Consider the following 17,761-nt stretch of genomic DNA (forward strand, 5'->3'; position numbering starts at 1 on the left):
GCGTTATTTGCACAAGTGGAGTATCTGCATTAGAGTATTACAGGAAGGCAACACCTGCAATCAGGGTGGTTTTGTCTTATAATAACTGTAATCGAGTCATGTTTAACAAGCTCTTGAAGGCAGTATATTATTCTGTTGAACTGTAGTGACAGCTGTTAGGGGTTTTCAGGCTACAGTTTTATCAAAGTAGTGCAACCTTTAAAGCATGTGATTAAAACAGCAAACTTCCTCTTAACATGTCAAATGTACTGTTATGAATCAACAAAATCAAGCACAAGCACTGTTGATCTAATAAAGTTTATTTTCTTAAAAATGACCAGTTTCTGTTCTTTTCTAGGAAATTAAACCCTTTTTAAATTCATACTAGCATCTACATAATGGTTATTGAAGACTTCACAATATATTAAGTCTAGATGTTATGGTACACATGCATAAAATTCAGGCTGCATGAGAAGCCACAGTCACCACATTACACATAGATGGAGTTTGAGGGGCAAAAAGACAGTGGGGCTGTAGAGATACTTGTCTCAGCTTTAAAGAGGCCAGAGGCCTCCGATATAACCAACTCCAGCAAGGCTTTTCAAAATCACTATCATACTTAAAACAGGCACAAGTCAGGCCATGGGCCCAAAAGAATGCAATAAAAATGATTTGAAAAGTAAAGGGGCATTTTCATGATGCTATGATCACATGGACAAAGAATTAACAATGAAAATGCTCTGGGATTGTTTTTAATAGAACTCTTTTTTTTTTTACATTTTGTATAAGATGTTACGGTCAAACATGTTTCAGAATTCTTTGGGCCCTTGTTTCACACTTCAAACCACTTGGAGATTAAAGGGAACTTAAAAATGAGAAAGATAAATACAACAGGCAAAAATAACCTTTTTTTTTCTAATTATGGCAGCAACAAAGGTGATGCAAACATTTCTGAACCTGCACAACCGTAAATTCCACACTTCAATCGTTCACATAAAAAGAAGTTAACTTAAAAGTCACCTCATTAAAAAAGAAAAAAAAATGCTGGAGGACAATTTAGTGTTCGTTTTTTTATGATCTTTTCTTTGTTATTCCTCTTTCACAGAAAGAACTTATATGCTGAGACAGGAGTACGATTACAGCAAGCCTAATGTGTGCCAACAAAAATATTAATAACAATAATAATAATAATATATAATAAAATAAAAGACATTCAAATACAGTAAGATTTTTTTTTGCCTGAAAATACAAAACTACATGAGAAAGCATTAAAATCATATTTGTAGATCAGAAACACATATTAACATTAAAAAAGCAAGTGCTAATCACATTGTTTTTTTTTTTTGTTTTGTTTTTTTGTTAATTTTTTTATATCATACATATATTTCAGCACATCTGCTGTCAAAAAACAGTCGCCGGAAGCCATAATGCAATGGCTCTGCCTCTAATCCGAGAAACCGCAATCTGTAGCTCCTAGTGGCTCGGGTCACGGTCAGATCTGTACAAAAACTGCAGCAGAACTCGTCTTGAATCTCCACATAGCACTGAAGTTGCACAGGGCAGGGCTCACAGCGTCAGACTTTGCGATTGGAAGGACCCAAGAAAGTCTATTCCCCTCCCAAACTCAACACCACTGTGGTACCCACCTCCATAATCCTGAGTCAACATATTGCTTCACAATATTTCACTCTTCCAAATCATCCGTCACGCTCCCAACCAGAAGTGAAGAGAACTACTTGCATCAAAACATCTTCTCAGTTTGCAATATACAAGAGAATCTGCACCCAGTACTGAGGCAGCTTTGGAGTTCTGCATTTCACCTTTCCAAGGATAGTTTCTCTTAAAAGAATGAATTCAAAGTCTGACAGTTTTAGTTATCCACACATACATCGCACACCAGGTCTCTCTGGCCCAGAAATGGCAGGTGCTCTGGATTTGTAGGCAGGTACGATAAAGGCCAGGGTGCTGTGTTGGAGGTTGAGCTGGATCTCAGTTGTGCTGTAATGTGTTGGATTCTATGGGAGGTGCAGAGTCATACAGAGTGTCCGTGTCATGGGTCGGCTCTCCAGCCAATGTGCAAGGATTGGACAATGTACCCGCGCCACAGTCACAAAAAAACCTGGATAGGACAGATTAGAAAAGCGATTAGAGCAGATTCATCTATGTATCCACTAAATCGCAAATATGACAGAAAAAAAGAAAAAGAGTTAAGTTCTATTTTAAATCAATGTTATTTTTATAACTCTAAGATACTCAAGAAAAATTGATCAGTTTTGAATTTAAAAACATTAAGCAGCACAGCTGTTTTCTATGGAAGCTTGTTTCAGCTAAAAACTGGTTTTGCACTGACCTATCATGCCGTATAAACTCCACATCATGCCCTTGGTGGCACTTCTTAATACAATTCACACAAATTGCATTCCGGTCTGTTGTGTTACAGGTGTGACACCTAATACAAGAGAATGGAAGATGGTCAAATACTACAACCAATTCCACTGGTTTTCAAAGCAGACGCTTCTAGTTGCGTGCCTTCTAAATTACCTGTAGAAATCGTGCATGGGGTAGCTGGTGTAACTGGAAATCTTGTACAGGCACTGACCTCTGCTCACTGCCTTTTCTATGGCATCCTGATTGTTCATGATTTTGTTATCTACAAAGTTATGAAAAACATTTACATTAACAAATACATAATATTGAGGTGAAGTGAGATAGTCAGCTATGAGTTTCAATGTTAATGTTTACCTTTCATTGTAACGTTGACACCAGAGGCTAGAAATAAGCCTCCAAATCTGTTGTTGAATATTTGATTGCCTTCCAGAGTCGCTGTGGCATGGTTTGTGATTTCAATGCCTAAAGTGGGGGTGAAAGAGCGTTATTTAGACGACTAAACAGAAAAATGCCACAGACTACACAATCGTGACAACACGTACATTTTTATTGTTTTACAATGTGCGTGTTTTATGTTTTTAAACAGAAAAATGCCACAGACTACACAATCGTGACAACACGTACATGCTGAAAACTGACCATCCAAAATGAAGATGAATTTGTTTCTTCATATGAACAGATTTTTGAAAAATTTTGCATTACATTTCTCTGAAATCAGTTCTGATTAAGAAACAAACTCATCTATATCTTGGATGGCCTGAGGGTGAGTTAATTTTCAGCAAATTGTAATTTTTGGATGAACTATTCCTTTAAGACCACTACAGTGACAGCGTGTATGCACTTCTGACCTAAACCTTCTACTGACCTGCAGCAAAGCCATCAAATATCCGGTTCTTCCGCAGCACCGGGTGGCTGTTTGTGCTGATGAGAACACCAGCCTGTGCATTCCTGAAGATATCGTTCTCTTCCAACAACCCTGAACATGCATATAAAGACACTGCTATTAGTTTCTATCATAAAGATTAGAAATGGTCAACTGGCAATGCATTTCCTGTGCTGTGCCTATAAGCAGTGAGAAATCTTCCAAATCTGTTCTTACCCCTCCCGCCGTTGAATATGCAAATACCCCCATCCCGTCCATCATGGATTTTATTCCTGCGCAACGTGGGGTTGCTGTCCGTCTTAATCCACACCCCTGCCATGGCATTATCAAAGATCTCATTGTCCTCGATAAAACCCAGCCCTAAGAATAGACCACCAAATGATGTTAAACACAAACACGAGAAAACAGAAACTAGGCAGACCAATGTAACATCTGAGATCTAACTGTTTATGGTAGAGCTGCTCGATTATGACATCATAATCACGATTATTTTGGTCAATATTGTAATCACGGTTATTTAACACTGTTATTAGTGGGCCATATAACAAAAAAATACATAAATTTAATGTAAGTCTAAAGTACTCAGTTAACAGCCTATAGAAATTGAATAATCAAATGTAAAATAAAACAGCATAGTCTTCACTGTAAATATTAAACTTCACTGGTTTCTTATTAAAGCTACAAAAGACTTTCTGTGAAGAGCAGGGACTGATTTTGTCTTTGTCTTTTGTTCTTTGATTGACATTAAGCACACAGTCGGCAGCAGGAATACAGAACGCTGTCACTTTAAGACCCGCTCGGTTTTAATTCATCGTTACACACGAATTTTCATTCTCATCTATTTAAATTCATTTATTACATAACCGATGAGGGGTTTAAGTGAATAATCATCAAGCGCCACATTTTGACAATTTTTGCTTGTATTTGACCGTTTAGATGACTTTACATGTCCGTGTTCTGTTCCGTCTCTGAGCGCAAGCCTACTGAGGAACAGTGCAAGTTCTCTTTAGTGCTTTTGAAAACATCTAATCAACTTTAATAACTCAAGCATATCCCATTTTGTAAAAGTCACGTTACATGATTTTACTGATTTACACGTCAAAATGGGCTTATATGGGGGAGTGAAAGCGCACTGCTGGAAAGGGGGTGCAATAATTGTTTTATCTTGATTATTATATTTTCATAATCTAGGCCGAAATTGAAATCGAAACTAAATTTCGATTAATTCCACAGCCCTAGTTTATGGGAAAAAAAAAATGAAAAGAAAAAAGAAAACCATACTTAACAAGCTTCATAAGGATTGAAAAGACAGAGACAAAGTGGATAAAGAACTTACCAGAATTGTAAACAAGGATACCTCCATTTTGTCCACCCCAAATTTTGTTTCTTCTGATTTTTGGATTGCTTCCAGTTCTTTGTTTAAAAAAGAAACAAAAGAAAAAACATCAGTCCTACACAATGCATCCAAAAAATGAGTCCAACATAAAAATGCAGTACACTTTTTATTTTTATTTTTGTACTTCCAAGACTACTGAAAACCAATTGGTACTCCAGATACTTCCTAAAGGAGCAGAAATTCAATTACGTCCTACCTGATCTGGACCCCAGAGTACATGTGATTGTAGATATCATTATCTTCCAGTACTCCATGTCCGTTGTCATAAAAATACACTCCAACCTTTTCAGAGATATAACAAAATTAGAATGGAAGAATGAAGGCTAGATCATATCAAACTAAATTTTGAAGTTCCAAACCTGTTTTCCGCTGTGTATCCTGTTCCTCCTGAGTACTGGCGTGCTTCCTGTGGTCACCCACACTCCGGCCAGAGTGTTGCTGTACACCTCATTTTCCTCTATTACACCCTGGCCCTTTTCATGCTACAAACAGAAACAGGCAGAACAGGGAGAGTTACTCTATGACCAGTGCATACTTTTTTGTTCTGTCAGCAGCCTGTAATGTATTACAGTCAGTTCATGTTCATGCTCACCACATAGATTCCTCCATGCTGCCCGTCATGGATCTTGTTGTGCCTTACTATAGGACAGCTGTTCGTTCTGATCTGAATGCCAGCCAGGGCATTTCCATAAATATCATTTCCCTCAATGAGGCCCCTCCCATCTCCAAATATGTAAACGCCTCCTTGGTTTCCATTGAAGATGGCATTTCCCCTAGATTAAGAGCAGACATTTCACTTTATAGATAATCAACAAGATGGAACAATCAATTCCCAGTGTGCTGAGTGTTAAGTGAGCTGAGCAAAAGCTAGTCAATATCCAAAATTATTTCCAAGTCTAAAAATAACAATATTGATTTATACTAATATGACACTGCAAACTTCATTTCCATAGGCAACACAGGGAGGACAATGGAGACTGACCTTATAGTTGGGTCACTGTTAGAGGTGATCCACACACCAGCAAAGTTATTAGCATAGATTTTGTTTTCTATGAACTGGCCTCGGCCTTTCTCATGTACGTAGATGCCCCCCGTTTGGCCGTGGTGGATCTCACAGCGTACTACGGTTGGATTCGCGTATGCTTTCACCTCAAATCCTGCAATCCTGTTCCTATGGATATTACAGCTCTCAAAGTAGCCCTGCAGAGGGAGACAAAGAGACAGACATCAGCTCACTGGCTAGAACAGATATATTAAGAAAACATTTCTAATAAGAAATATTAGATGTAATCACCATGCCATGGTCAAAGGTAAACACTCCTACATCTCTGCCATGGTGGATGTGATTACGTCTGATGATGGGATTGCCATGATTTTTTACCCAGATACCCGCAAGCGCATTGTTTGAGATTTCGTTATCTTCATAAATACCCTGTAACACAACAGCTCACAGGTAAATATTTAAAGTGTTATATATATATTTTAGTACTGTCAAATGTTTAATCGCGATTAATCACATACAAAATAAAAAGTTGTTTACATAATATATGTGTACTGTTTATTTATTATGTATATATAAATACACACATTCAGTATATATTTTGAAAATATTTACATGTACATACATCTATATATCTATATTATTATAGTATATATAAATATAGTTAATATATATAAAAAATTCTTAAATATATACATGCATGTGTTTATATATGTATATATACATAAATATACACAGTACATACTCATATTATGTAAACAAAAACTTATTTTGGATGCGATTAATCGTTTGACAGTACTAATATACAATGGGGAAAATATTTATTTGATCCCCTGCTGATTTTGTAAGTTTGCCCACATACAAAGAAATGAAGGGTCTGTAATTTTTATAGTAGTATTTTTACAGAAATTATATATTATGTGGAGAGATTGATTTGCATTTCAGTGAGTGAGATAAGTATTTCATCCCCTACCAACCAGCAAGAATTCTGGCTCCCACAGATTGGTTATGTGCCCATGTGGAACACAGATTAGTCCTGCCACTTTAAGAAGTTACTCCTAATGTCAGCTCATTAGGTGTATAAAAGACACCTGTCCATACAATCTGTATCTTCCATTCCAACCTCTCACACCACCATGGGCAAGAGCTGTCAAAGGATGTCAGAGATAAGATTGTAGATCTGCACAAGGCTGGAATGGGCTACAAGACCATCAGCAAGAAGCTTGGTGAGGAGGAGACCACTGTTGGTGCGATTATTCAGAAGAAAAAAAAACAAAAAAAAAAAACAACAACCATCAATCGGCCTTGGTCTGGAGCTCCGTGCAAGATCTTGCCTCATGGGTTAAGGATGATCATGAGAAAGGTGAGGGATCAGCCCCAAACTACACCGGTGGAGCTTGTTAATGATCTTAAGGCAGTTGGGGCCACAGTCACCAAGCAAAACAAACAAACCAAAAAAAATTTTTTTTGTTAAATTTTTTAAAAAAAAGTGGTAACTCATTGGTAACACACTACGCCGCAATGAACTGAAATCCTGCAGCGCCCGTGAGGTCCACCTGCTCAAGAAGGCACATGCACAGGCCCATTTAAAGTTTGCAAAAGAACGTCTAAATGATTCAGAGAAGGCTTGGGCGAAAGTGCTGTGGTCAGATGAGACCAAAAATTAGCTCTTTGACATTAACTCGACTCGCTGTGTTTGGAGTGAGAGAAATGCTGACTATGACCCCAAGAACTCCATCCCTACAGTCAAGCACGGAGGTGGAAACATTATGCTTTGGGGCTGTTTTTCTGCTAAAGGTTACAGGACGACTTCACCACATTGAGGGTCAAATGGACGGGGCCATGTATTGTAAAATCGGGGACAAGAATCTCCTTACCTCAGCCAGAACACAGCATATGGGTCATTGATGGGTCGTCTAGCATGACAATGACCCAAAACATACTCCCAAGGCAACAAAGGAGTGGCTCAAGAAGAAGCACATCAAGGTCATGGAGTGGCGTAGCCAGTATCCAGACCTCAATCCTACAGAAAATCTGTGGAGGGAGCTGAAACTTCGAGTTGCCAAACAACAGCCAAGAAACCTTAAGGATTTAGAGAGGATCTGTAAAGAGGAGGGTATCAAAATCCCTCCTGAGATGTGTGCAAACCTGGTGACCAACTACAAAAAACATTTTACCTCTGTGCTTGCCAACAAGGGTTTCTGCACCAAGTACTAAGTCATGTTTTGCTCGGGGATCAAATACTTATTTCACTCACTGAAGTGCAAATTGATTTCTAACCTTTAAATAATGTGTTTATTCTGGATTTTTTTGGTTGATATTCTGTCTCTATACATTAAAATAAACCTACCATAAAAATGAAAGACCCTTCATTTAAAACCAGCAGGGGATCAAATAAATATTTTCCCACTGTGTCTGTGTGTGTTTATGTATATATGTATACACATATACACACACACACAGAGTCTTGTTTAGTGGTCGACCAATATTTCGGTTGATATTTTGCATTTTTCAAATATTGGCATCTGCTGATAGGTTTTTCTGTTTGGCCGATGCGTTTGTGGCAGGACTTATATATTTTGACAGCTCAATGGACTTATTTCGACGGCGCTGAGAACGGCAATTCACATTCTCCCTCTTGTTCACTGTTGTCGTTAACCGCTCTGTCCACGGACAGAAGTCTGTCTAATAATCAGACAGAACTGTTAAACAAAGGAATTAAAATGTATACAAAAAAGTATTATAACGATTGCTTTTACATTGTTAGTAATAGAAAGGCAATCATTATAACACTTTCTCTTTTGCCGTCATTATTCAGCATTTATATAATTTAAAGGGGTCATATGATACGATTTAATGTTTTCCTTTCTCTTTTGAGTGTTACAAGCTGTTCGTGAATAGATAAGATCCCTAAAGTTGCAAAGACTAAAGTCTCAAACCCCAAGAGATATTCTTTTTAAAAGTTAAGACTCGTCCACGCCCTCCTAAAACACCTCGTTTAAACACGCCCCTACATATCTATGTCACGTTGTTGGAAGATTTGCATAACGGCGCCCAAATGTTCAGGCAAAGAAAGAAGGCGTAACTTTATTCTCGCTGGCGCCATGTTGTGGAGATGCGGTTTCATTGTGAAAGTGAAAATACTTTGTTTGGCCTTCCAAAAGAGAACACAACTAGAAATCAGTGGTTAAGTGGTATTTACAACACTGTTCCAGAACAGTTCGACTTCAACCCAAATATTCAGATGTGTGCAGCACATTTTGTGGAGGACTGTTTTCTGATCCTTGGAGAGAAGACTACAATGCCGGCTGTTCTGACTCACAGTCTGTAATTACGTTTACATATGTAGAGTATTTGCCACTGATGATTCAAACGTGAGTTTTGATCAGTGTAGAGTAGAGCCTGTTGTTTGTCGTTTCTCCGATCACAAATGCAGACATGGTTTTATGTTTGCACGGTTGGTTCATAGATGAGTATTTATAATTTTAGGTTTGTGATTGTTGTTTTTTTTTAACCTTAAACCACATAAACACATTTCATTACACCAAATACACAAAATAATGTTATTTTTAGCAACATCAGATGACCCCTTTAAACAAATCTTTGAATGATTAATGAACATCTAATTTCTAAAATCTTGCAAACTTTAAGTCGAATCCAGCTGAGATCTTATGAAGTGTGCATTTGTATCCTGCACAATCGCGTATGCTCTGCGTGACAGTCAGTCTGTGCGACTTGAATATGGACAGGAAAGTTCAGTTTCATTGAGACACACAAGTATGCTCTGCGTGACAGTCAGTCTTTGCGACTTGAATATGGACAGGAAAGTTCAGTTTCATTGAGACACACATGTATGTGAAGTTTTATCTCAAAATACCCCAAAGATAATTTTTTACAGCTTGTTGAAATTGGCACTTTTAGGGTATGAGCCAACACACACTGTTTTTTGTGTTTGTCCCCTTCAAATAACAATGAGCTGGTGCTCCTGCCTCCCTTTTCAGAACGGAACTGACCCTCATTTGAGAGGCAGTCTGGCGTAAAATGTTAGTACAAACGCATAAGACTTTTCCGGGGGGGTGGTGGTTTCTGGGACATTTCCTTCGAAAATGAAATGTAACTACTGTGTCCTCAGTTGTCTATGGAGACTCCTATGTTTGTTGGTGCATCCCAACACACAACACTTTTCATGGCTCTTTGGCGCTGACATTGTACTTCCAGTAGATACAGCAAGAAAACAGTAATGGCGGACTGCAGCTTCACTCAGGGCTGTGTATATGCTAATAGGGCAGAAAGCGTCACAAATGGGTGGGACTTTCCCCGAGTATGACATCATAGTAGTGAGAAATCTGGAACTGCTAGTGTGGAGAGACTGTTTCTGATTTATTGGGATTGTAAAACAATGAGTTGGTCGATTTTTACAATTATAGGCTGGTTGTTTTCACACACTGCCATCACACTACTGTGTTGAAACACCTTATAAAAGTATTTTTTGCATTCTATGGCACCTCATGATTTCAAATGATGCTGCCCTGCATGCTTTTGCCCAATGTCATATACATGTAATTGCCACTGTGTGCTGTATGTAAAATGAGTGTTACCTTGGTTTATTTTTATTTAATGTTGTTATTAATTATTAAAAAATTCTTAGTAGAATACTGAATGTCCTGCTGGTTACAGTGATTACTTTTTACTTATATTTTTTATTAAATATTTGTTTAAAAATACATTTTCATTTAAAGTATAAGCATGTTTATTTTACACATTTTTTCATCCATTTTCAAATTTCTTAAATATTAAATAAAATTATATCAGCTTTATATCGGCCACCCTGCTTTCTAAGATATCGGCATCGGCTTTAAAAAAAACAATTTCGGTCGACCACTAGTCTTGTCTGCAACTGTATAATCTACAATTAATTGCTACAAATTTGTGTCAACACTGACATAAAGTAGATATATTCAAAATGCAACATTTTTACAATATGATTTTGACCAGAACATGTAGGCAAAATAGACAAGCCTTGCATTTTAACTACTACTAAATAAGAATCAATGAAATAGTCTAAGCATGTATCATATGGGTTCAGAAGACTTGATATAAAAGTAAAAAAAAAACAAGTCATATGAATCAATTTTAATGAGCTTTTGATGTGTTTTCCTGTGCAGTGCTTGACTAAAAGGTCAATATGATCCTATTGTATGGAAAACATTTGCATGACGAAAACTCAGCAGCATAAAATCTCAAAACAACATGAATACAAGTAAATAAGTACAATTTCCATTTTGAACCATTCCTTCAATGCACAAAAGAGATCATGAAGGTTCCTACCTGTGCATGATCAGTGATGTAGAGTCCAACATTTTCACAATCGCTGATGTTGCAGTGTTTGATGGTAGGTCCGGCACCCTGACCACTTACACACACCGCTGATCCCACTGCACAGAAGATAGAGAGAAACTCCCATCTCAAAACCATCCAATAACAATTGCTGTATTTTAGCTAATAAAATATGGTGCTAACAACACCAAGGTCATGGGTTTAATTCCCACATTTACTGATGTATACTTTGAATGCACTGTAAAGTTAGATGAATATCTGCCAAATGAATTGAACACATACATAGGAAACTCTTTTTTAATTCATCATATGTGTCAGTACATTTAAGACATTAATCTTTTAATTCAGCAATGATGCATTAAATTGATCAAAAATGATAGTAACAAAATGTATAATGGATCCTCATCAATGTATCCTGGGAAAAATAGTATCATGTTCCACACAAAAATATTAAGCAGCACTGTTTTTAACACTGATAAAAACAAGAAATATTATCTGATTATAAAATCAGCATATTAGATAATATTGCTGAAGGATCATGTGAAATTGAAGACTGGAATAATAATTGCTCACAATTAAATTTTGTCCCCTTACAGTAATAAATTACATTTTAAAACATTAAATTAGAATTATTATTTTTAATAGTAATAATATATTTACTGTATTTTTAATTTTTTAAAAAAGAAGCCTTAGTGAGCATAAGAAACATCTTCCAAAATCATACCAAGCCCAAACTTTAGAATTATGGTGTATTATGCTAGGGAAGCAGATGAAACACACCTGTGCAGGTACTGCGGATAACGCAGTGGTCGATGTTGGGGCTGCAGTTAACTGTGATCTCCAAACAGTGGTGAGCATTATGGTGCTGTGCTGACTTATCATCAGGGTTGAACTGGGGGTAAAACAAAACATTTTACACACACTCAAAAACATGATTTGCTGCCACCTCTAAAAAACAGCATCAGGGATGATTCAGAGAAGAGCAAGTAGTATTAACTAAAAGACATCATGCAATGATTTAAATTCATGCAATGACTCTAATAAGACACTGCACTAAAAGAAAAAAGTTGGAAAAGCTGTTAGACTCACCCTGATGGTCATGTAGCCCACATATGCATCTTCAGATCCCTCCATAAACACAAATGTTGAATCTCTAGTGTTTTCAATGACAACCTTGTCAGCTACCTTCCCTGAGGCTGAACAGAAAGAAAACAGGGGTGTAAGTGTTTAGGAATGTAAGGTTAAAGTTTTAAAATCTAAAGGACATAGGTAACAAAAACAGGGTCATCAGGTTCAACCTGCGCCAATCATTGTGATGGGAGATTCGATGTAGATCCATTCATCTGTGTAAATGCCAGAATGCACGAATATCAGGCCATCAAAATGGGCCTCCTGCACCCCTCCCAATGCATCCTCAATGGTGTCATAATACTGCACATCAGGAAAAAACACTGCAATTACAAGGAAGCTGAAATCTCCTCAGTGCATTTATTGAACCATCTTCACATAAATGAAACTGCTGAAGCCAAAGATCCATACCAACATATTCTCTCTGCCTTTGTATCTGGCTGGATTACTATAAAAGTGTTCTGCAAAACCAGGCTTTACATGTGCTCCTTTATACTGTGGAAAAAGAAAAACAAAAGCAAAGACTTAATGAACACTTATTCACAAGTTAACATAAGATGGAAATGTCATACAGTGAACAGCATTATTACTCTGACAAATTGCAAAAGGCCTCACACTGGAAAAAAATCATCTATGGATTCACATCCATCCTGATGTGAGAAGACAGATGATTATCTACAAACTGACTTTTCAAGGACAACAGAATCACAAGCTCTCATACCAACTGCTGAAAGCTCTCTTTCCACGGGTTTGGTTGCTCATACTCTTCCGGGTTGATCTGGTAGAACTTCCCCGGCTCTGGATGCATCATGGGCCGTGTGTACTCAAACACCTCCATGTATAGTCTCTTCCTATAAATTACACAAAGAGACAAAACAATCACTAAAAATATCAACTTGAATCTGTAACATCTCAACCAATCCACCATTTACAAAACATTACAGTGGAAAATGAGCACTTTCTATATTTCTACCATAATTTCAGGTCAGTGTTCATACACTACTGTAACGACTCACACACCACTAGTAAGTTACACACTACCGTTCAAAAGTTTTTTGTTTTTTTTTTTATTTTGAAGAAAATACTTTTATTTAGCAAGGATGCATTAAATTGGTCAAAACCCAGAGTAACAATTTTTACATTGTTACCAAAAATTCTATTTAAAAAACATTCCGATCTTTTGAACTTAATGAACGCATCCTAAAAAAACATGATTTACGAAATAAAATTAAGCAGAACAACTGCTTTTTAACATTAATAATACAGCACCAAATCAGCATATTAGAATGATTTCTGAAAGGATCATGTGACACTGAAAACTTGACACAAGCCACAATGCTGCTGAAATTCAACTTTGCATTCACAGGATAATATAATAAAAAAAATTATTCTATATTGTAATATTTCACAATATTACTGTTATTACTGTATTTTGAATAAATAAAAGCAGCTTTATTGAGCCTAAGTTACGTCTGTCCCAAGATTTTACTAACCCCAGTATTTTTGAACAGTATGTTGTTCTTTTGTGGAAGCTGCAAACAAGACTGATATCAAAAAGCCCCAAGATATGATTTTGCCATTGTGCTTACTAGCCATGTCAGGTGTTAAACTCATCTTCCAAAGAGAAGCATTACACTCTTACATTCTTCAGATAGCTACCATATTTTTTTTTGCAATATTATTGCTGTCTAGCTGTCATGATCATCATAACATAACTTCTCATAGACACTGCAACAATGTGCTGTTTTCCCAGCATTATGATCTATTAAATCATTTGTAGCCCGCTTACACCATGACATTGCCCTTACAATTCTTCTCAATACTTCTACAATTAAAGAGATTAATGTGCTTCTGCAAATCAATCTATTGTCACCAAGTAAAAATTCTCACCAGAGAATGGGGTCATTTGCAAGCTCACTGAATCGCTTGCATACACAGGCAGCCTGGCACAGATCCTGCTCCAGCAGGTAGGAGAATATCTTCAGAACGACTTCATCCGGAAGCTTCTCTTGGAGATACTGCTCCGCAGGGGCAGCTGAAATAAAGACAACAGGAGAAGAAATCTAAATCAAACTTGCAGAGCACAATGAATTAATAGTCCTTTGATCAGAAGCAAAACCTAATGTAATCACAATTGAATGACCGAGACCACACTCTGCACTCACCTGGCAAGTCCTGGGATTTTCCCGACACTCTTGCACGTTTAGCTCTGTGACCAAAATTTTCTGTGGCTGAAGTGGAGGCTCCCTGCATCACAAATCAGACATTGACTTTTAAACTACTCGTTTTATATTAAAAAGACATCAGAAGGTCAATCTCTGTTAAAAGTGCAAACTAAACAAGGATAGTATGAATCTCATTTTTTACCTCCATGCTGTTTTTTGTGGGGCACACAGTTCTTTTAGGCAACAGGGACTTTCTACGGAGTTGGTATGGACTGTTTTGAGCTCCTGGACCAGATTCTTCTGCAACCATATCTGCAGGGATGTCCTCATCTACAGAGAGCATAGGAAGAAAAAAAAAAACAATCCATTCAGCAAAACAGTTCAACCTGCCCTGCATAGGCTCAGACCCCAAGATCCACCACAAACTCCTGATTTCCACGTGAGCACACTGAAAACCGTGCCTGCTGGAACAAAACAGATCCATTCTCGCAATGAAGAACAGTCAAAAAGCACACTTTTTGTTGGCCTTCTCCAAAAGCATAGCAGCGCAGACAACACTTCCACCCATTATTTACCGAGAACGTCACAATCTGTGGAAAACCTCAAGCTTTTTCATATCTTGCTAATTAAGGAGTAAAACCCTTAAAAGCCTCAACTTCCTCCTGTTTTTGCAATTGTAAACACTATTATATTTTATACATAAAGCAATGCCTAGATTAATTTTGTTCCAGGTAAGATGCAACAAAAGCTGTTCATCAATCAGCTACAAATGTCTTAAAGCTCCCTACCTGTTCACCTCTGTTTGTGTGTGCAAGTTCCCTACCTACCTGTCAATACCTGGTGTACTGATCACCTGAGAGCCTTACAGTCTGTCCTTCCCTACAGCACATTTGGTACCTGGAGACAACATCCAAAAATGAAAAATGAGAATAGCAGCTAAAGTTTGGCTCTGAACTGTCACGAAGTGTATGGCAACTGATGACTGATCCATTGGTAACAAAAACTTTACAGGTGACAAGACAGCAAGGCAACAAGAGTACATCAGGGCAAAATATGAAAACAACACCTGCTTATTAAATCCTTATCTGATCAGCTGTGACTCTTCTCACTTTGTCTGCCTAGAAAGAGGTACAAAAACAAAGCAGTATGGAGAAGATGCTATTCCTTTTACCTAAAACAAAGATTTAAGAACCTGAAGCTTAACATTAAACACGTTTAATGCAAATACAGATATTACATGACTCTAACTAAAGTGCAGTGATGGCATCAGATGGCAATACCATAGCACTATTATGGTGTATGTCCAAAATACATTTACAGGTTATACCACGTGATATTAAAATGAATATAACATACTGTGCACTCTCAAGTCAATGCATTTAGACAAATTTTCTCATTGAAATATTCTATAACTGCAAACGTTTCACATCACATCAAATGTAAACAATAAGATCATCAAAATGCCCTGATCACCACTAGTCTAAAACGAATCAATAATTCCTAATAAGCGCTCAAAGAGCAAGAAAACCTAATGCTTTAACATTTTATCAATGGAAAGCCTGTCAGTGGGGGTTTGTAACGAAGCTTAAGCGTGTAAACAAAGGTTTCTGATTGATCGTCGCATATGCACCTCCACCAGCAGACTCCAGGGCCTTGTGCATATCATCTACAAACCTGCAACAACAACCACTCATGTGATAAATGTCCCATTACGCACATACCCCCGACAAAACAGCAAAGAGAGCCTTTATCCAGCCCCGTTTGCTCGCTCAACTGCGCAGCTAACGTTACTTGCGTTAGCTTGCATGCTACCTAGCAGTGTGTAAACACAGTTAACTTCACAGCTACTGCATTGAAAGCCAACCAAAACCGAACAATCACAATGCTGTTGAAGGTACTAATGCGATGCAGCAAAAAACAGACAGTGTATTAGTATTTGGTGTTAACGGACAGTGTTGTGTAACTTATCAATGGCAGCCCACACTGGATACTAGCAGCGGAGATTTTCCTGCATAAATCCACTTCACTCTTCCACCTACAACCCATGAGAGGTGGCTTATAGCAAAGATAAATCAAAATGTACCTTGTCAACTTGTTTCTAGGTTTAAAGGCAACCCGGAAAGGTGGTAAGTGTGTTAAAAGCTAACCGTTTACGGTTCTGGCTCGCGCAGCCCAAACAAAGCGCGGCCTGGCCTGTGTATATGCGCCTCGACGCTGTGCACACATACCCTTTTATTCAGGCCGTGCGGCTTCGGAGTGGCCATGTCGGGTCAGATAGATAAAGCACCGTACACGAAACGGCACAACATTCAAGTGTTGTTGAATTAAAGGCGCACGTCTCACCTCTTTCTGCGTTGTTTCTTTCCGGCTGCACCGGGCGCGGCCTCGACACTCGCCTGGGTCTCCTGCTGCTCGCTCTGACGGAGTTCATTTGGCGAGGTGACTTTACCAAGAAAAAATACGCTTCCCTCGGACCTTATCCTGTTGTTCTTAGCATTTACACAAATCTCTGGTCTGAAACAAGTCAAATCACCCGTCTAAACCGAAAAAGGACACCAACCCGGGGCAGTTTTTCTTTTTCGGGGTGTTGTTGGTGTGTTTTTTTCGGACAGCTCCCCCCTGTGCTTAGCTCCGTGTCTATCTCTCTCCCTCTCTCTCTAGCAGGAGGAGCCATTAGCATGGACATGGAGAACATGCACAAGGGGGCACCACTGATATTCGACAAAAAGTGTCATTGCTTTTAGATATTAAACTTCCAATCCTGAATAAAATCGGTTTCAGAGTGTAAACCGCCCTGGTGCCAGGAAGCCGAGTTTTGAATGGAATTGCAACTGCATGAAAGCCTTCCCTGGAGCCTAAACCTGTCTCCTAGCTTGGTCAAGGTAGCAGAAGGGGAGAAGGTTCTGGGAGACCAGCTGGCCATCTTAAACCAACTAGGATCAGACTATCTTAGACTGGTTTAATATGTTTTGGTTAGAAAACAAACTTACTTGAAAGCATTGCTGTTACAAACCTGACCAATTAAAAAAATAAGCACTTGAAAATAGTTTTTCTTGGCTTAATTTACCAGGTAAGCCATGAAAGGGATTTTTAATGCCACTCTGAGATATGAACATTGTGTGAGACTCATATGCTTTAAAATCCAGCTAGTGTATATATTTTAATGTTTAAAGTCAAATATTATAAATGTATTAAATTGAATAGTTTTTCATAATTTTTAAAACTATACTTTCTATAGTACCACACTGTTAGATGCATCTATTTAAATATTTTTTTATTATTTCTTTAATCATTTTCAGTTTTTCTTCATTTAGTTTAATGTTTTATTTAGTTTTTTTTTTCTCCAGACCTAGCAATCTACTGTGGCGTCCTGGTGTATTTAGTCCCTTTATAAAATATTGTATTGTTTATGAATCTAAAAGTAAATTTAAAAGGGTACAAATAAGGTCAGTCTAAACTAAACATGTTTTTAATTATAATATTAA

The 17,761-nt window shown here is 37.7% G+C and overlaps 1 protein-coding gene across 4 annotated transcripts; it reads right to left on the reverse strand.

The window, feature by feature from the left end:
- Positions 1-283: 283 nt before the first annotated feature.
- Positions 284-17,001, reverse strand: LOC109100198 (F-box only protein 11). 4 transcript variants are annotated; one of them, XM_042735490.1, is made up of 24 exons: positions 16,620-16,999; positions 15,343-15,394; positions 15,104-15,173; positions 14,479-14,606; positions 14,277-14,358; positions 14,002-14,146; positions 12,833-12,962; positions 12,523-12,606; positions 12,282-12,414; positions 12,073-12,179; positions 11,764-11,875; positions 10,975-11,081; positions 5,941-6,078; positions 5,629-5,846; positions 5,239-5,419; positions 5,006-5,128; positions 4,843-4,928; positions 4,587-4,663; positions 3,467-3,610; positions 3,233-3,343; positions 2,722-2,829; positions 2,521-2,629; positions 2,330-2,428; positions 284-2,098 (listed from the first exon to the last, which is right to left on the reverse strand). In XM_042735490.1, the coding sequence occupies exons 4-24, from the start codon at positions 14,584-14,586 to the stop codon at positions 1,969-1,971; spliced, it is 2,532 nt and encodes an 843-aa protein (XP_042591424.1). In that variant the 5' UTR covers positions 14,587-14,606; positions 15,104-15,173; positions 15,343-15,394; positions 16,620-16,999; the 3' UTR covers positions 284-1,968. The 4 variants fall into 4 exon arrangements, with proteins under 4 accessions (XP_042591424.1, XP_042591423.1, XP_018969238.2 ...); XM_042735489.1 differs by lacking the exon at positions 15,343-15,394; XM_019113693.2 differs by lacking the exons at positions 15,104-15,173; positions 15,343-15,394 and having other exon boundaries at positions 16,620-16,998.
- Positions 17,002-17,761: the final 760 nt, after the last annotated feature.

Source organism: Cyprinus carpio, chromosome B12 (genome assembly GCF_018340385.1).
Source record: "Cyprinus carpio isolate SPL01 chromosome B12, ASM1834038v1, whole genome shotgun sequence".
Taxonomy (NCBI): Eukaryota; Metazoa; Chordata; class Actinopteri; order Cypriniformes; family Cyprinidae; genus Cyprinus; species Cyprinus carpio.